Raw genomic sequence first — 20,948 nt, 5'->3', positions numbered from 1 at the left:
TTTGGGGCTAGGTTGATCTGTGTAAGATGTCGCCTAATAGTTTTATATGCCGTAAAATGTACGCCTAGTGATAATCGAATAGCAACATGTAACAATTTTATACTTTGTGCTCAGAAATATTCACTTACCAATCAAAAAGCATCGCACATCGCGCCTGCTTTATGTTAGGCACGGGCGGCACGGCACTTGTACCCAAGTATAAAATATCTTACACCTTCACCTTGTATCCCTATTGCTAGTCTGACACTAATTTAATATGAACTTAGTCCTTTCAAGCATACCTACACTTCTAATGATATTGTAAAAACGTGTAGTTGAAGTAATTTAAAATAATAATAATAATAGTTTCAACTTTTCAAGCCTATAAAACAGCTGGGATTAACCAAGGATTAACTACGTAAGTAATTAACGCAATGCAAACATTACTCCCTAATCATGGTTCCAAAAAATGCTAAGCTAAACTCGTAGGTACTCGTGTTGCTGGTATTTCCTGTATTATTTTCTTCTATTGAGGATACCGTACTCTCCGCAACCCCACTTTGACCACTTTCAGTTACATAAGCCAGGGGTCGGCATACTTTTTAAGAAAAGAACCAACCACCAGCAGAAATTATCAGTTTTAGGAATGCCAGAGCCACCAAAGTTGAATTGACTGTAATCTAAATTCTCTTAGTGTATAAACAGTGTGGCTGAGGGGTGTCGTAAAGAGCCACAACTGCAGATCCAAAGAGCCGCGGTATGCCGACCCTTGACCTAAGCTATTTTATTTTATTATGTATGTACGCACTTTATGTAGTTAGGTACACATCAAGATTACACAGGCCGATTTTGGTAAATGAGTAGTAATAATCAATCAAAATAAATACATTTTTATTGCGCGGACAAATAGGTTTCTAAGAATATAAATTTAAGATACGTAATTCAGAAACTTATAAATTTTGAAGTCTAAAAATACTGTTAGAATCGTTCACAACAATGTCAATGGAACGCTGTCGATTTCATACATTGATTCGCGTCGCATATGATTACACAGGCCGATTTTGGTAAATGAGTAGTAATAATCAATCAAAATAAATACATTTTTATTGCGCGGACAAATAGGTTTCTAAGAATATAAATTTAAGATACGTAATTCAGAAACTTATAAATTTTGAAGTCTAAAAATACTGTTAGAATCGTTCACAACAATGTCAATGGAACGCTGTCGATTTCATACATTGATTCGCGTCGCATATCCCCGCGTTGTCTTGGAGTCAGTGGCCACCCCCATTCTCCGCTGCGGGTCCTCGGCAGCGGCACTCAGCAGTACTGCAGCAACAGTAACCGCGCGAGGATGGTGTGTGCGCGCGCCCTACTCGCGGTCGGAGTCGGCGTCCTCGCAATACACGCAGGTATTTCTTGCGATAACTGTTTCTTAACATAATATTGTTTGTGCTGATTATTTCAACTTTTAAAAGCGAATACTTTAGAAATAATGAGGTGTTTTTATTTAGTTACCTATATCAAAGAGAATTAAGAAGACATAGAGTGCTCACTTCATGTCTTCTTAATTCTCTTTCGTTATATGAGTTATATCTGACAGTTTTATTATGAAGGTAGACTAAAGGCCAGTCCAGACGGGATGATCAAATCGACTGATTTGATAAGAAAATAAAATGGCGTTAATCTCCAATTTAATCACCAATTTTAGATTTATGGTGGTTTTTGAGCGGTCTAAGTTAAAAAAATGCCCCCAAACGCGAATACAGCGCCACAAATTGTTATTCTCGCGTCTGCATCTGCAGTATTTTATCCGTAATATCGGTCATAATCGGCGGTCGAAATCGGCAAGCCAAATAGGCGTTTGCGTCCACAGTGTCCACACCCCCTGATTTGATCAGACAATTTATTCAGATTGGCGAAAAGTGGTTCCCGTCTGGACTGGCCTTTAAGGACAAAAGAAAATGCAGTTTTTTAAGGCTCTACGTCTACAAGTTCAATAAGTAGGTACGTAATTTAGTAGTATCCATTACCAAACCAATGTTGTTTTCGGTTTTTTTCTATGTTTTTTCTCTCATTTATGAAAATACTAACGTCTGCAACTTAGTCTGAATAGAATGATGATGATGATTGATAAAAACTATTATCTACGTATGCACCAGATTTCATCTAAATTAGTCCAGCGATTTAAACGTAAAGAGGTAACAGACAGACACGAGTTACTTTCGCATTTATAATAATAGGTAGTAGGGATTTCGCCCTAGAACTGCTTCATTAAAATAATAGTTTCGAGTAAGTTTTAATTTGGACTATAGTTGGGAGATTTTGGACCATAGTTTAGATTGTTCTTATCCTAATTCAAATGATCATCTTGAGCACCGTCTAAAACTAACTAAACCGTATCTAGTGTATGAGAACGGGGGGCCGATTATTAAATGTCGACCGCTCGATTTCGTATATTTCGTTCAATACTATTTCCACTACATGTATTTAAACTCTACTAATAGAATTGAATACGAGTGGTCAATACCACTAGATTCCCAATGTATTTCGCTTGTATTTTAAAAATAGCGTTTCGACGTTTTATTACACAGATTTTCGAGTGACGATATCGAACACTCGAAATTCGAAAATTGCCCCCAGAAATGAAATCAATCCACAATTGAGTTCGTATATTAATATTCCTACGCGAATGCTTCCTGCAATTATGTTGTTTCGATTAATGAATTGACTGACAGTTACACGATAATTGTAACCAAGTAGGTATGTGGTTAAGCCCCGTATACATGTGCAATGTTTTCGACAGTGTTAGCGGCGGACAAGCGTCAGCCGATCAAGGAGGCCCTACTTCTGAACAGTGACCAGTTCGGTAACGCGACCTTTGAGGACTGCGTGTGGAGGCGGGAACGGGAGCCCTGCCCCGACCCTGATGTCAAGCTGCATCTCTACACCGAAGCTGAGCCCTCAAAGAGAGTGGTGAGTTTCAGATTCAGAGTAAGTATATATACAGCAGGCAGGGTCTAAAACTGTGTTCCGCATTTAGGTACGTATCAAGTTTATTGTACCTGCCTACATGAGGAATTGAGCAGTTACGCATTCAAGTACTCGTATATAAGGTACCGTCTAAATTGGGGGTTAAGCTTCGGTAATTAAATAAGTTTAGTTGGTACAGCGTTGGGTCATTGTCCTAAAGTCGCCAGTTCGATTTTCCTAATCTTACCGAAGTGGTAGATTTCTTTGCTTTTTATTTTTTTGTTTAAGTATATAAAATATTCTAAATTCGTCTGCATGATGTGGAGTAAAAAATAGAGCATTAATACATTATTAGCATTATTAGCATTGTTACTGAAGATTTCGAATAAGTATGATTTGATAGGTCAATGCCGATATAATAGTTTCGTACAGTCACCATCAGAAATGTCAGATCGGCCAAGATGGTCAAAAACATCTGAACATGCACATTAACGTCTTAAGAATAATAATATAGGTTTTGTTCAGGTATTTATTGTAAACATCATGGCCGCTTTGATATATCTCGGCGCTACTCTTATGAGCTAGGCATTCTAGGCCCCTCCTTAAGGCGTGTAAAGCGATTAAGGATATACCTACATATATTGGGAATTCGAGGTAGAGCTTAGAAATCAATTGGTAGGTAGAAATTGGTAGAGAGGATATTTCATTTTAGTTAAATGTAGGTACGAGTATAGACCATAAGGTCCATAAGTATGCTGAAGGCAGTCCCTAATTATTTGTAGTAGATATAGATACTTTAACAACAAAACTGTGTAGCGTCAAAATATACCTATTTAACTCAAATCACATTATCTTACTTTAATCGTAGCTAGTACTCCTACGGGCGGAAACTAATTCTTTTTGTCATTCATTAATAATTGATACCAAAATTCTAATGAAACATGCATCGTAAAATGTGTTTACAAATAGCGATTTCCAATAAGCGGATGTAACCAATGCGGTTAACTGACATGTCGGGTAGATAGCTAATAAACACTTCAAACTACGAATTACAAGGAATCATTTTTCAGCCACCTACTTTTAGGTGGAGTAGATAGGTACCTGATTCGCTTTAAAAGCCATGCTTCTTGACAATTTTTGGTGATTTTTAGGTGTATTTATAGCATTTTATAGGTGCAATCATGGCGTGATTTAAGGGCAAGCTCGGTTCTCCATACAAACGTAGTTCCGCTCTCATTTTAAAACGACTACCTAGATTGCTCTGAAACTTTGTACTTACAATAGGATAAGGTATATCTATGTCTGTAATTAGTTTATGTAGCTTCAGAATTTCAGATACCATAGTTAAAAAAATACAGCGAATTTATGTTTTTCATACTAAACTTGTTTTTGCTCTATTTCGTTTGTTTTATAAACTGGAGTTATATAAACTAATAACAAACCTAGATATACCTCATGTCATTGTATGTGCAAAGTTTCATTACAATCCAACACGTAGTATTGTATGAAAATGTGCAATTCTGCCGAGTTTGCAGACTACACGATGAAACCCGGCCACGCATGATGTTGTACATCTTTTAAATGATTGTACATTTTCAAGCAGCACTTTTTTCTTAATAGTTTGTGGTTATCAAACTACATAATAAAATTATAAAGTTAGGTTATCTGTTACTTTGAGCGTTATATATTCCACAGTATTTGGCCTTTTTTTTGTCCACGGTCTTCTGACAGTCTTAACCAAATTTTCCATTAAAAATATTTTATTATGTTTGATTATATAAACCAAATTATACCTTATTACATTCTCTTTTCACAATACCTAACATTTTTCTGATTGTGTTCAGATTGAGATAGTTCCGAGGTGTTTAACTTTGGTGAATTTGACTTTTTGACAAAAAATGCCGCCCCATATAAAAACAACTTTCAGTGCTTAGCTTAGAGTAGAAAGTTTTCCTGACTACCTTAAGTAGAAAAGAGTTTGAAAAAGTATGTTTTTGTTCAGATGACATTCTAATGAGCATAAAACTGCTTATGAACATTTAAATACAATTGTGGCATTGTAGTACGAAGCGAGTGAAGATTATCAAAAAAACGCTGCATTTTAAGCTATGATGGAATATATTCGGCGAAAACTCACAGAAGCCCATACATTGTATTATGATTGTATTTTTATTATAAATGACAATAATTACAGCTTATTAAAAAAAGAACTGCTTGAATATGTGCATTCAGTAAAAGGATATACCAGCGCTATAAACCGAAATTCGGTTTTCGCGGTAGCCCCCCAGATCATACATGGCCAGGTTTCATCGTGTACAGTCTTTAATTATTACTTTTCAAGCCGAACACCGCATTTATTAAGTTACGATCTGTGAAAAACTAATTATTATTATTAGGAGCCTATAATGTCCCACTGCTGGGCAAAGGTACGTCTCCCCCACTTAACAAACTAATTAATTTTTAAAATAATTAGTCACTTCAAGTCCGACCGGTCTGGCCTAGTGTGACCCTGCCTGTGAAGCCGATGGTCCTGGGTTCGAATCCCGGTAAGGGCATTTATTTGTGTGATGAGCACAGATCCTGAGTCATGGGTGTTTTGTATGTATTAAAGTATTTATATCAGGGGTCGGCAACCTTTTAGCAGCCAAGGGCCACATAGTAGTTAACGAAATTGGCGCGGGCCGCACTTTATTAATATTTATGACTTTATCAGGTATTGTCGTTTGCCAAAATTATATACAAAATAGCCAAGAAGGCTCGCGAGCCGCAAGTGAGAGGTTCGCGGGCCGCCTGTTGCCGACCCCTGATTTATATGGTTGTAAAAATAAGTTGGACTCGACATGTTGCCGACTTGCGAAATCCTCCAAAACGATAACTAATGCAGGGCCGGGTATCTACAATAAACTACCTGATAGCATTAAAAATATTGAAAATCACCTGACATTCTATAATCAGTTAAAAAATGGTTGATCACAAAAGCTTTTTATGACATGTCAGAATATAATAATAATGATTTAATCTTAATTAAATTTTATATTTTGTATTTTTATTAATTATTGGAAATTTGAAATTGTGTTGATTATTTTTATATTGTATTATTTTACTTTAATTTAATTAATGATTATTTGAATGAATGGAATATATTATGTAAATCCAATTATGACGTGTAATATGAAATATTATTATAAATAAATGAGTATGAGTATGAGTATGTATATTATATATATCGTTGTCTGAGTACCCATAACACAAGCCTCCTTGGGCTTACCGTGGAACTTAGTCAATCTGTGTAAGAATGTCCTATAATATTTTATTTAATATTTAAGTCACGTAAACAAAGTTTAGTAGTAGTTTATTAAACTAATATTTTTGACGAGGTAATCGAAATAATAAAACTAACTAGGTAAATAGTAAATATCATTGACAATTTCAACCACGCAGAAAGAAACCAATAGCTGGACTGTTGGATAGTGGTTGGGTAAAAGGCGCGTTGATGTCTTTTATCCTACACAGGTGAGAAAGGGTAAAGTGTAGCTGATATACTCCTGAGGGGTTAATGGATGTTTTTTTATTAACGTAGTTTTTAGTTAGGTACGTCAATTTCTGTGTTCGATCGGGCATTGTTTCCTTATAAGTACTTATTCCGACTCGCGTGATGGTAATCTGAAAGTAAGATTAATTTACAACTCATTGTGCTTGCTTGTTGCTTTTGAATACTGGTGATTATTACTTCCCACGCCCACGTGAAAATTGAAAAACTATCTAAGTACCTAACTTTTTGCGTCCATGCTAGAGAACTAAAGTCTAAAGTAATTATTACTTCAATAGCAATATAAGAAAATGTTTATAAATGGTATAATGTATGAATAGTATATTATGGCCTATCTCAGATATAAGACAGCCATAAGATAGGTTCCATGGCCATAATAATACTATCTCGCCGAGGTGGAAGTGCGTGTCGGGAGCGTGGATATCATGTTTTTAATTAATAAAAAAAAATTGTACGTTTAAATAAAAAAAGGTAATCGATACGTTCCCTCAAACATGATATTGCCGATTTTTAGAAGCAATTTTCATATTTTTAGCTTTTGTGCCTAATTTGTTACAATTTTTTAAAGTGCATTTTAGACGTTTGTGATTTTTTCTATGGAGCGAAAGTCAAAAACTCAGGATTCGAATCGATACAGTCCCTCGAGAAAGGCCTTAAGATTGCTAGTTTAATTTATGTCAACCGTATTGTGATACAAAAAAGCGCTACGACTTTTTAAAAACTCCGTTTTCTGTACCTACTGCGACTTAACTTGCAATACTTATTCGTAAGTGGTTTTCAAAATTTGCAAAATATTTTTTTGACCATTTGTCAAAGGGAAAAATCGGTGACATTACAATGTTATGTTGAAATTTGAGATCGACCTGATCTGATGATGAAAACCGAAGCTAGCTATAACTCTATATATACAACACAACCTCATTAAGGTTAGGCTCTTTTAAAATGCCTGAATGTAAATAAATAATTATCCAATATCGGGAATTCATTCAAATTAATAAATATGGTGAATAGATACCCCGATTTTAAATGACGTTATATAGAAACAAAAAAAAAGTTTCTTGTTATATGAGCTCCGTTAATTTTTCTTTTTGCCTATTTTATATTTATTATTGTATGCATGTCTTTCACGGAACAATGGTGTGTTCCATCACAGAACAATGGTGTTCCGGACCTTTAGGAGGCGTGCGCGGAACCGAAGCCAAGACGTATAGGCCCTTTTGACACTTTCATGAAATGTAAGGGGTACACCGAGCGGATGCTGCCCTTGCCCGTGTCATGGGACGCACGCAGAGGCAGCACCCGCCAGGGAGTAAGGACTATTGAGTTGACGGGATGGAAATTGGGTCTGGGACTAGTAAATGTGTGCCTGGCCTGACACAGCTCATTAGTAAAACCTAAAGATAACTTTATTAAATTAGTGCCCAATAGAAACAGTTAACGCACGTCGACTGCCTTTTGTACATTACTGCCGCAATATGTCCATTCCAACGTTTACTTTGTGTGAAACAATTAACTCCCGTATACACTGTACCCCTAGTGTATTCGATAGCGTGACGTGACGTACCTACGCGTATTTTGAGTTTCCAAAACGTCCCGCTTAGCGCGCTGTTCAAAATTCCAATACAAAAATATACATGACGCAAACGCGAACGCTCGTCACGCTATCGAATGAAATTTACACTAGGGGTTCTGATAAGCGACATTGTTAACGTGCGCTTTCTACTGACACTATGTCATTGAACATTGTCAAAGAATATTGAATGTGTAGGAAAGCAGTTCACTTCACGTCTAACGGAGGACAACGCAAGAGTCCGTTACGCACGCATCGGCGGAATACCAAACAGGCAATCCCGAATTTATAAAGGAGACTGATCAATTACTACATAAATTCTTACCGCTAATTAAGGGTCATTCAATATGTTCTAAAATGATATATAGGTAGTGATATTTATCGATTAGGCAGAATCTTTCAATATGTACACCTGTACTAAAACAACAGTGGCTACGTGAGCTGTAAACCTCTCGCACCCTCATGGCTCCACCATTTTGGAAATTTTCCAATACATAACTAAATCGCCAAAAAAATCTATTTGATTATTGAACCTGCTTACGAAATATTACGAGATTCGGATGCGAAATGCGACCTGTAGAGGAGACCAGCATCCGGACATACGAAAGCATTTTCCCCCAGCTGAAACGGAGACCTTTGCTTCACTCGGTCAATGATAGGTAGTGATATTGATCGATTGCTACAGAATTTCACGGTATTAAGGATCATTAAATATGTATTATGTAGAGTAATTGAAACAATAACATTGCTTTGCCAATTCGCTATACAATAACGTGCTAGTCAATTAGTGCTAATCCGTTATACTTATAGGTGGTTGCGTATTTTTTGCAAGCAATTTACGTTTCCACCCTCCCACGCACCACGAAAATATATATCTGTTCGTATGCTAATAAATATAACAAACCAACTCCAAAACTCAAACTCCTCCAGAGATGCATCATCAGTCGAGTTTTGATTGCTCAAACTCAGCAAGAGTAATTTCAAGTCATTCTTCATTTTAACATGCTGATGATGATCAGATCAGATGCTTCAAATAAGGTACCTACCTACCAACCATCAAAATCCAGTACATACTCATAAATTCATAATACCTATTCATAAAGGTAAATGTTTAATACATTACTTAGCTGTGAAATAAGGAGGTAAGTTTTACATCCAGCCGCAAAATTGCACAGCATGGGGAAGAAGAAGATTGCATGGCTGCTTTTTGGTTAAATCAATTCTATATAGCTCGCTGTATCTAGACCTATATCGGCATTAAGTATAGGAAGCGCTCCCGGTCCAAAGTAGTTTGAACTTTGAGCCCCCTTAAGGGGATCCCATGCCCCAATGACCTTCGATACCCCCTTCCCTTAGTTTTCTAATGTTTTTTGTGGCTTATCATATTAACGTCAACGGCTTTAAGCAATATAGTATCCCATATTCACTTCAAAATTCATTGTTTTCGAGATATTTGGCATCAAAGTTGAACAATTTTAGGACAACAAACTGGTTTTCTGGCTATAACTTTTGTGTTAATTAGTTTAAAATTAAAACCTTAGACAAATTTTTAGAGACGTCAATTACGAATCCAAATAAGTAGATTTCGTATATGTAAGATCTTTCACAGCAATCAAGATACGGAAAAAAGTGTTTTTTAGACAATGTTTAAAAAAATCATAAATAAATAAGTATTCATTTCTTTCAAAATCCGGTAGACAAAAATGGAGATAAAAGATTGAAGAACCGATAGCCGTTTGTCTTATAATTCTATATGTAGTGCAAAAGTAGTAGATACAATTCAAAACTTGTCAAAAATCGATGAAAACCTCGGGTAGCCCCTTAATATAAAAATACATTATTTTTAAATTTATTGGTACCTATTTACCTAATGCTCACGTAATCGTAACTATCAACATGCAATACATAAGTAGAATGTTATTAATATTAAATATTTAGGTACAAACGTATTTAAACGTGTATATAACTTTTTAAAATTAGTTATATAGTTACAAACAGTTGTATTAGTAAAACCACTATATATAGACCTATAATGTATTTGTATACCTACGCATATTATATTCTCCTAGTTTGGGAAAAAATCCTTCTAGGTTATATATTTTGCAACACCTATAGTCTATAGGTTAAGCACCTAGGCAGCCTAGCTAAGCAGCGAGCGTGAAGATTGCGTAGGCGACATTCTATTCACATCATTCTTTAGAACAAGGGAATTATTCTAGTTGTAGCTTAGGTATATGCAACTCTAGGTTTTAAGAAACGTAATATTTAAGGGGAGAAAAAAAATAAAATCTCTAGCAGTCCCAGGGACGTTACGTTACATAGGACGGTACCTATGAATACTTATAATACATAATATATAATCCTTTAAACTCAATTAACTTAGGTAGGTACTAACTCAAAAACTCAAACTGGAGAGATACTTAAATCCATTTCCGTTTTTACTACAAAATGTTACTAATAAAATCACAAAACACTGCGAGTTACGAGGTTTGCGATTCTAGTCAATTTTTTGAACTAAGTAATGATGCTATGATGTTAGTGTTAGGCCGAATAAATTAGAGTTACAACATAAAATAAGGTGTACCTAGATTTTGGTCAGTCGCACAGAGCACACAGGTCGGATGTGCCGTAACGCCGGAATGCGTCTAAGTTACCGCTACCCGTCTTCGGGGACTCCGGGCGCGTTCGCAAACGCCCTACTTGTGTCAACCACAATGGTTTCATAACTGTTAACATATATTCTGACATTGCTCTGTACCTATATTGTCTGATCTTTTTTTGGAAATGTTGTCAGTAAGAGTACCTATTATTTAAGTATGTAAGTAGACTATAAGGAGTAATCTCGAAGTAATATTTCGTTAAGATAACTGAAAAATACACCATAAAGATGACGTGGATTGTAGGTGGTAGGTGAAGGAAGACTAAGTAAATATATATAAAACTAAGTTAAGCTGGCTAATTCTTGTTTTATTGTTGAAGGTCGACTTGTTCAGTGAGGATTGGCTGCGGCAGAGCGGCTGGGAGCCGGCGCACGAAACTATTCTCCTGATCCACGGGTATGCGGGCGGCGACGACACGCTGCCCATCAGCGTGTTGAGAGACGGTGAGAGCTCTTCATACACAGCAGTCGCACTGCGGCAGAGCAGCTGGAGCCGCACGGAACCATCCTGCTGATCCACGGGTATGCGGGCGGCGACGACACGCTGCCCATCAGCGTGTTGAGAGACGGTGAGAGCTCTTCATACACAGCAGTCGCACTGCGGCAGAGCAGCTGGAGCCGCACGGAACCATCCTGCTGATCCACGGGTATGCGGGCGGCGACGACACGCTGCCCATCAGCGTGTTGAGAGACGGTGAGAGCTCTTCATACACAGCAGTCGCACTGCGGCAGAGCAGCTGGAGCCGCACGGAACCATCCTGCTGATCCACGGGTATGCGGGCGGCGACGACACGCTGCCCATCAGCGTATTGAGGGACGGTGAGAGCTCTTCATACACAGCAGTCGCACTGCGGCAGAGCGGCTGGAGCCGCACGGAACCATCCTGCTGATCCACGGGTATGCGGGCATACCCAGCAGTCAGACTTCATACACGGTGCAGAGTGAGAGATCTCAGATACACAGCAATTACGTCTGTGGCAGAACGGCTGAGAGGAAGGATAAAACTCGATCGTACTATACAGTATTCGATTATCTGCCCTTAGATTTTTAGTTTTACCCAAGTTTTACCAATGCTTTGATTTCGATCTTGTTTTTGGTATTAGTCGAATCGATGATCGATGAATGGATGGTGTCATGCAGACACCATCCTGCCTATCCATCTGTATAATGGGCGGAACTACACGCTATCCAATTAGCGTAAGTGATATCTCATATGAAACGTTGATCCATTCAACCAACATATAACATCAAATGCAAGTGCACGTGTTAGACAGGAACAGTGTATTATGAACGATCTGCCGTTGCTCGACGTTACAATATTTTGCAACATAGAAATATGTGTAAGGTAGTACTAACATAAATAAATATTTGCATTATTTGTCCTATTTGATATGCTGATTTGCTGATGCACACTAACCTAGTTACACTATGATATTTTAGCGCGCATTTTCTAGTTTAATAATTCGATTGTAAGTTAGTCACGTATATTACCTACGAGCATAATATAACTACAAAGCATACCTAAGTACATAGGTACGTGGTTATACGTTTTCTATTTAAAGTGGAAACAAACATCATTTTTTGCTAGAGATTTCATTCACGTACTGCATCCTACATAATGATGAGAGAAATCTTAAGTCAACCACGCGTAATAATAATAACGTTAAACGTTAAGCACGTGCGTGTGCACAATAATTGTTTATTTAACTTTTAAAGTTGGACTGACGAGGCAATAAACGCACCACTTACAGTAGGTAACTAATAAGATGATTAACTATGTACCTAATTACCTACGTATCAAACTACCCGTATAGTTTTGAACAAGTGTAATCTCTGAGAGGATTTTCAGCCTACTAGGTACAGTAGGTACATGTTAGCAGGTTTTTAAGTATTTATAAAGTAAATACCCGATATAAAAGCGACAATTAGCCATGTTTACCCCCAATATTCGTGTTGCTATTGAGTAAATTAACAGTAGACAATTTCGCGAAATACAGCCAAATGTATTCAATCATCAAATCAGCAGTCAGCAGCTAAAGGCCGCCTATTTGCTAATAGGCATTCCTTCATCATATTGGGCTTATACTTAACTTATTACTGGGCTTTCTCAATTAGCATCAAACATGAGCTCCATATATCTCAGACCAAAACTCGTGTCGTGTGCAACCCAACGATTGGAGGCCTGCGGCAGACGTGACCAGCTTACCTACTTCCAATTTAGTGTGGTTTCACTGGTAAATTTTGTCCTTTAACCGCTTTGACGTACCTACCGATTGATAACAGCTCTACCGTCTCCATATGCTGAACAAGTGTCAACTCACTTTAATTGACTACTCTATTTATCCCAAATTCTTATGTTGCTTAAAATTAGGGATGTACCGACTAGTCGGGAAAGCAGACTATCCGGCCACATTTGTAGTCGGCGACTAGTCGGCAAAATTAGCCGAATAGTCGGCACTCTTTAATCTACAGGAAAGAAAAGAAAAAAATACCAATATTTATTTTAAAGATTTTAATTTCAACTATTTTAAGTACGTTAGTCAAATTTAACAAATAATCATACGAGTATATATTTTTTGTAGGTAACAATCTTATAATCAATATTGAATAATCATTATAAATTATTATTATTGAGTACTGGGTAAGGAGAAATACATAGTTTAGGCTAGATAGATGTTAGTTTAGGCACGCTTAATTAGTGGGATGGCGCAGTAGGACTGACTGGAGTACGTGTGCCGCACTAGATCTACCATCATTTTCATCTGCGTCTTGAATTTTTCTTGACACCAATTCTTGATAACATTGCCAAAAAAATTGCGGTGGATCATTGACTCTTAAGTCATCACCCCAAGTCAGTCTAGGTCTATTATTAGTTTGAGAACTATCAAGATTACATCCCATTGCACTTTCATCATCATTCAGATTTTTCGTAGCTTCATACAAAAACTGGGATTTCACAGTGCCGAAACCAATGATCGGCCAAGCCCTCTGACCGCCGACTAGTCGGCCAAATCCATAGTCGGTACATCACTACTTAAAATATACGGTTGTAGCCGTTGTAGGTTGTATGTAAGTAGACAGTTTTCGTAATTTTTGAAGATATTTTAAGAAGTAAGTACCTACATCAAATTTATCGTGTTTTTAATGAATGGCAGTAAAAAATAATTATAATCGAATCGCATAAGCATAAATAATCATACATGCGCTTGAGTACCAAAGTGTGTATGAGCGGGGAGCGAGGTCATCGACTTTTGACGCATTGCATTGGCGGAGAAAGCCGTGGGAAGTGCATAGTGCATGGCGCTGTTCTCACCGACGACAGACAGGGGCTGCTTCGCTGACTTTCGCCTTCATCGGAATATAAAGATCAATGTTAGAATCGATTTAGATGAAATTTGGCATAGAGATAGGTTGAGTCCCTGAGAAGGACATAGGATAGTTTTTATCCCGAAAATCATCCCTTAAGAAAGTAAAAAGCGGGGTGGAATTGAGATAATTAACGAAGTGCCTGCTAATTTGTGTGCATAATAGGCTTAAATTTAGATTGCTATGAGAATTTTTCCAGGCGCTATTCTTACTCTAGCTGCGGTTACTAAGTCCACGCAGACGAAGTCGCGGGCAAAAGCTAGTCTTCTTATAAATATGTATGATGCGATTAATTCATAAATCAGATTTTTTATTGTTTACAAACTGCCTTACGAACCAAACTGCTTTACTTACACCAGAAGCGTAGTAGTACTTCTTTTTAAGGGTCCCCGGCAAGCTCGGTTCTCCATACAAACGTAGTTACGCTCTTATTTTAAAACTAGTAGCTAGCTTGCTCTAAAACTTTGTACTTACAATAGGAAAAGGTATATCTATGTCTGTATTTATTTTATGTAGCTTCTGATACCATAGTTAAAAAATACAGCGAATTTAAGTTTTTCATACAAAATTTGTTTTTGCTCTATTTTGTTTGTTTTATAAACTGGACCCTCATTGTGCAAAGTTTTATTACAATTTCAATCCAACCCGTAGTTTTAAAATGAGAACGGAACTCCGTTTGTATGGGAAGGTGAAATTCGGCCGAGCCTGCCGGAGACCCTTAAAGCGGCAATGAGAAAATGTAAATTCGTACATGGTACATGCAAAATTAATTGATTTTAACAATGTACAGTCAGCATCATAGCGAATCAAACTACGCGTCAAAAGCCTCATTCTCTAATATCTAAACAAAAACATAAAAAATATATAGAACAATAAGATAGAAAAATATAACAGAAAAATATGTAGAACAATAAGATTGTTACAGATACTTTATAACGCGAACTACTTGGAAAAATTATAGGTACGGTGGACGGTGGCACTCGCAGATTATTTTGGTGCGTTGCTTCAGCCGTTACTATTGATGCTGACTGTACTGTACCAATGGCATGTCAAAGTCAAAGTCAAAATATTCTTTATTCAAATAGGCCTAGCAACAAGCACTTTTAAATTGTCAAGTTTTACAAATATTACCTTAATCTAAATATCAGAGCAATTTATTGATGCAGTTATTATTATTCTTAAAAACATTGAATTATTATAGATATGTCAAACTTAATAATAAGAATTTCACAAAAGGATCGTCAAACACCAAAATTGTATAAAAAAATACTAGTCTAGAAACTTTCTAGAATAAATCTGGAAACCATCTGTGGGTTTTTAACGTAGAAGCCAAAGCGTAGCCGAAGGTCCTTGGTTCAAATCCCGGCAAGGGTAGGTAATATATTTGTTCCCGAGTCATGGGTGTTTTCTATAAGTAGGTAAGTATTTTATTACAGGTATTATTTAGTAATGTATATCGTTGTCTAAGTACCCTTAGTTAATTTGTATTTTAGTAATTTTTTCATATTATATTTATTTATTTATATAATTCGCTTACTTCGGCAGCGTACCTCCGGCGCGGCGGCTACAACGTGTTAATGCTGGACTGGGGCGCGCTGTGCCAGCCGCCGTGCTACGTGTCGGCCGTGCACAACCTGCGGCCGGCGGCGCGCTGCGCGGCCGAGGCGCTGGGCTCGCTGCGCCGCGCAGGGCTCCGCCCCGACCGCCTCACGTGCGTGGGCCACAGCCTCGGCGCGCACATGTGCGGCATCATCGCCAACTATCTCACCTTCCGGCTCAATAGGATCATCGGTCAGTAACCTAGAATTCTTAGAGAATAATGCCACAACCACTTATATACCGTGTTAGACAAAAAGGATGGTAGATGGCAAAGTGTGGTAGTAAGCACTGGTACACTTAACTCATTTTCTGCAGTATTAGGGTAAAATAGGGATAGGGACTATCGTCATATAAATTGCAGAAATAATAAGGTAACCTAGGTAAGCGCTTACCTGAGACTTGCGGTTCGCAGTTCGGGAGTCATCTGTTTCTATTTCCCATTCTCTCAGCACTAATTTTTTTTTTGTTTTTCTCATTTATGTATGCGTAGGTCTGGACCCGGCGCGGCCGCTGATCCGCTCGGCGCCGGCGCTGCGCCTGGACCCGGGCGACGCGCGCGCCGTGCACGTGCTGCACACCAACGCCGGCCGCTACGGCGAGGCGGCGCGGCTCGGCCACGCCGATTTCTGCCTCAACGGTGGCCGCAGCCAGCCCTTCTGCGAGGACACGCCCAGTAAGATGAGTCTCTACTCGCTGAGTTACGTATTCATAGACCCAGGGCCGGATCTAGGGTAGAGCGAGTGGAGCGGCCGCTCTTAGGCGCCGGATGACAAGGGGGGCGCCAAAATGGCAAATGAGAAAAAAAATTAAGTTTTAAAAGACACGAGTGTGACGCGGGACCAAAATAGGGTTCGTTTAGCTTTTGGGTAAAAAGCTTCAACCGAAGGGCGCCAAAACCCGATTTCGCTCTACCCTGATCAAGGACTCGGGCCGGCGCCGGCACTGCATGGACCTAGTCTGCGCTGCGTTTGGACCCGGAGAATGCGCGCGGGCCGCTACGCCAAGACGGTGCTGATCGGCCATGCCGACTGCCGAAGTAGAGTTTTCACTTACTATAGTTACTGTATGCTCGCAGCCAGAATATCATACCCCGTAATGGGACAATAGACCATCATTTTCTTACCTACTTACATAGTAATTAATTCTTTTAGTTCAGATTAACAGTTTGGATGATGGTTATATATAATTCTTAGCGTAATGCGAGGCGGGCGACAAAAATTTTCGTTCTATTGACCTGAGAGCACAATACCTACATATGCTCGTGTTTGTTTACAGACGAAGCGCTGTGCAGTCACATCTGGTCTATCTGCTACCAAGCGGAGAGTTTGTTTGTACCACGTGCGGCGGCGCCGTGCGGGCGGCGGTGCTCCGTGCGCGTGCCGCCCTCCAGGGCCTCGGCGCTGCCCGTGCTGCTGGGACAGCCTGCGCCTATGACGTGAGTGCATTGTTCTATTTACAGACGAGGTGTAGTCACATCTGGTCCATTTGCTACCAGGCGGAGTCTAATTCATTCCGCGCGCGGCGGTGCTTCGTGCGCGTGCCGCCTTCCAGATCCAGGGCCTTGTGGCCCGTGCGGTTGGGATAACTCGCGCCTATGTCGTGAGTGCACGTGTTGTTCTATTATTAGTAGTACATATAGCATTATTATAGGTACTTGCTACGTCTATTTTTTGGGTGACTTGAAGAGCCGCATGCGGTGTGCAAGCCGCGGTTTGACTACCCCTTGCCTAGCGCTAAGTATAGAGGGGGCATACTCAATCGGACCATAAACACTAGTAGGTACTACCGTACAGAAAGGAAACTTCCTACAAAGCCGATGCTTGACAGCGGTTTAGGGTCGAATCATGCTATCCCTTTCTAATATATGGCATTATTCCTTTCGGCTATTTAGGGTTGTTAAAATTCAAGTCATTATCTTATCTGTCTGGTCGTGCACGCACAGGGACGTCAAGTTGTGCCAACCCTAATAATTGCTCGGAGATGCACGGAGCACTGCTGAGCCGAGTTTGCTCGAAGCGAGAAGTTTCGCACCCCTGCCATAAACAAGTCTACTACTTATCGCGACTACTTTTTACTCGACGCGACGAAGTTTTGCTTTCACTATCAACTTCTTCCATGCAAGGATGGTTGGATGTCTAGCACGTCTTGCCGCGTCATATCTATGGTACGTTACGTTTGATGTACGAAGTCGCGCTACTTTTGACAATACAACTTAATTCAGTATCACTAGTTTCAGATTATTTAAGTAGTACAGTCGCCATCAGATATATCGGAGCGGCCGAGGTGCTCAAAAATTTTCGGACCTCGGTCTAGTTTTTGTTTTCTTTTATCTGGCAACCTCCTGTCCATCGGCTTTGTAGAGTAGAGGTAGTAAGGTAGAGAAGAGAAGAGACGGTTCGGTTCACCTTTACAACTTTGTATAATCCTCGACGGACCACCTGTACATAATATACCTATCCCTCCAGGGCATCCGGGGCATACTGCGTGGAAGACTTCGTGCCGCCGTTCTGCCCGCACGCGGGCGGCGAGGAGGGCGAGGAGGGCGAGGAGGGCGAGGAGGGCGACCCGCGCTGCTGCCTGGACGCGCAGTACGAGGCGGCGGCCACGGGCGAGCCGCCGCGCAAGCGCCCCAGGCCTCTAGTGCGACTCCGCGCCAGGAGGGTCAAGAACATGGAGGTCGACGAACAGTGAACTAGCTCGAGTCACGAGCGTCCAAGCACTATCAAATATATCGTAAACACACCTTTGTTAACATTAAAATAAGGATGTGTTCCGACAAAGAGAATAAGTACATAGTATAGAGGCGGATTGTCAAAGTATTTTTGTAGCCACAGTAAATTTACTGCCATCTTTCGACAGGATGATTAAAACTTTTAGAACGCCATTTGACTTTGATCCTTATTCTTTCACTGATATGTGTTAAATTTCAAAAAAACTCCCCATCTACTCGAGACTAGGCCAAAGTTGTGGCGCCATCGCTGGAAAAGATGACACCATACCTTTGGCTTATACTCGAGTAGATGGCGATACTTTTTGATAATTAACAAATTTAACACATATCAGTGGTATTAGTGAAAGAATATGATCAGTCAAATAGCGTTCTAAAAGTTTTAATCATCCTGTCAAAAGATGGCAGTAAATTGACTGTGACTACCTACAAAATTTACTTTGACAATACGCCTCTATTCTCTTTGGTTCCGATATTTGGCCACTATGGCCGTCACTATTTATTTGCTGATGCTGACTGTACCATGACAATTTGTAAACGGTATTGCTAAGATATTAAGGCCGTCGATGTTAAGAGTTGCGGTTAGTAGGTAACTGTGTCACCACTGAGCAGGCACGCCACGCCCAACGTAAGATTTCATGCGAGGGCGCTTTAGAACATAGATGTCGACGTTTGTGTGGTTCAGGTTTATTGTGGTCATAAAGTCTAAATATCTTAGTCTAGCTGTTGCTAGAGAAGACTCCTCATTATAACAAAACCACATTTTCATGGTCTGATCAAAATGTGTACATATTTCTTTATTATACGATAGCAGTTTTTATGGCATACCAAACTTTTTAACTTTCGTATGCTCCTGTCAAAAATTTGACATTTATAGGTATATTATGGATGGTAAAGAAAGGATCGCAATCACTTATGGCAGAATTGTTGTAAAAGTGACCAGCTTTCAGATGTAAATAATAGTTCCAAATCTCTCCGGTGGCGCTAGGTAGGCTCTGAGACCAAAGAGTATTGTAATATATAGGAGATTCTATGACATGAACCATAGAGGTATAATAATGTAGAGATGAAATGGGGGAGGGGCAGCGAATAACCCGACCAAAATACGTAGGTTGTTTCTGGTATGTTGTCAGTAATGTTAAAACGTGTTTTTAATTGTGTCGCATTGCGTATGTTCTGTCCCTCACGGTCGCACAGGTGCACATCTATATAAAATACTAGGTGTATGGTCTAGGTACTTCAGTGCATGGTGGCGCCGCCTATTTACTGTTTTTTACGGTCACTTTTCGATACATGAAGATTCATTTCCTTACCTCTACCTTCCATAATTTATATTTCAATCTTAATAAATAATACATGTTTAAGTTGAATATATGGGAGCAGATCTGCTCCTAAGCATACCAAAGGATAAGTCCCCGGCAAGCTTGGCCGAATTTTACCTTTCCATACAAACGGAGTATCGTTCTCATTTTAAAACTACGTGTTGGATTGTAATGAAACTTTGCACTTACAATTACATGAGGTATATCTAGGTCTGTAATTAGTTTATATAGCTCCAGTTTATAAAACAAACGAAATAGAGCAAAAACCAGTTTTGTATGAGAAACTTAAATCCGCTGTATTTTTAAGTATGGTATCTGAAGCTACATAAACTCATTACAGACATAGATATACCTTATCCTATTGTAAGTACAAAGCTTCAGATCAAACTAGCTACTCGTTTTAAAATGAGAGCGTATGCGTATGTAATTAATGTCGTTGAGACACGACTACTCATACTATGCATTATGGCATTCCACGTTGCCGCTCTTTACTACCTAGGTACGAGTACCTATTACTAATTGGCTAATTCATCAATCAAAAGCTTCGTCTCGTTTGGCGCAGGCTTACTCTCATAAAGATGCATTAGTTTTTATAATGAGAATGTTGAAATACAGTTAAAGTATATGAACATAGTCTGGAAGTACAAAGGAATTATGGTTAAAATACTGAACTTCAGACAGACTGGTGTACTATTGAATGTAAGCAGAAAATCGTTGATATTGCGGCAGGTTTAGCATCAATATATGTTTCAAAGGGTTGTATAAATTATTAATTTATCACCGACAGCAATCTTATTGGTAGTTAGCTGCGTCACTTTCGTTTGACATATTGAGGAAGAAATGTTAATAACAATAATAACATTTGTGGGGCAATAAACCACGTGGCACGATAAAACTGCCTAAGGCCTATTGCATGTTCTAACATCTGTTTAGGTAAGGAATGTGCTGATCAATGAATTTTCAGTAAAGACTTAGGTTTAAGTATAAATTATTAACTATTTTTTAATAGAGATGATATTAGCGTGAAGTGCTAATGTCGAAACCATAAAAATGTAAGTGAAAATATCAATACCCATAGTAGGTATCTGTAATTCCGTGAAATTGTTCACCATAACTGATGTTTATAGTAATTGTAAGTAATTTATGTACAGATTGGATTGGAGATTTTGAGCCAAAGAAGTAAAATAAATTATATTAAAAAT

At 38.9% G+C, this 20,948-nt stretch overlaps 1 protein-coding gene across 2 annotated transcripts; it reads left to right on the top strand.

Moving 5' to 3' along the window:
* The first annotated feature begins 1,286 nt into the window (after nucleotides 1-1,286).
* On the top strand, nucleotides 1,287-20,822 carry LOC134743950 (pancreatic lipase-related protein 2-like). Of its 2 annotated transcripts, XR_010128061.1 has the most exons (8): nucleotides 1,287-1,391; nucleotides 2,786-2,955; nucleotides 11,052-11,175; nucleotides 15,643-15,888; nucleotides 16,187-16,369; nucleotides 16,972-17,131; nucleotides 18,162-18,614; nucleotides 18,654-20,822. XR_010128061.1 is itself a non-coding variant. In XM_063677585.1 (7 exons), exons 1-7 carry the CDS (start codon nucleotides 1,334-1,336, stop codon nucleotides 18,385-18,387), a joined length of 1,167 nt encoding a protein of 388 aa, XP_063533655.1. In that variant the 5' UTR covers nucleotides 1,287-1,333; the 3' UTR covers nucleotides 18,388-20,822. The 2 variants fall into 2 exon arrangements, 1 of the variants encoding a protein (XP_063533655.1); XM_063677585.1 differs by having other exon boundaries at nucleotides 18,162-20,822.
* Nucleotides 20,823-20,948: the final 126 nt, after the last annotated feature.

This window comes from Cydia strobilella, chromosome 1 (assembly GCF_947568885.1).
Source record: "Cydia strobilella chromosome 1, ilCydStro3.1, whole genome shotgun sequence".
NCBI classification, from domain to species: domain Eukaryota; kingdom Metazoa; phylum Arthropoda; class Insecta; order Lepidoptera; family Tortricidae; genus Cydia; species Cydia strobilella.
This window is presented reverse-complemented; position numbering and strand designations above follow the sequence as displayed.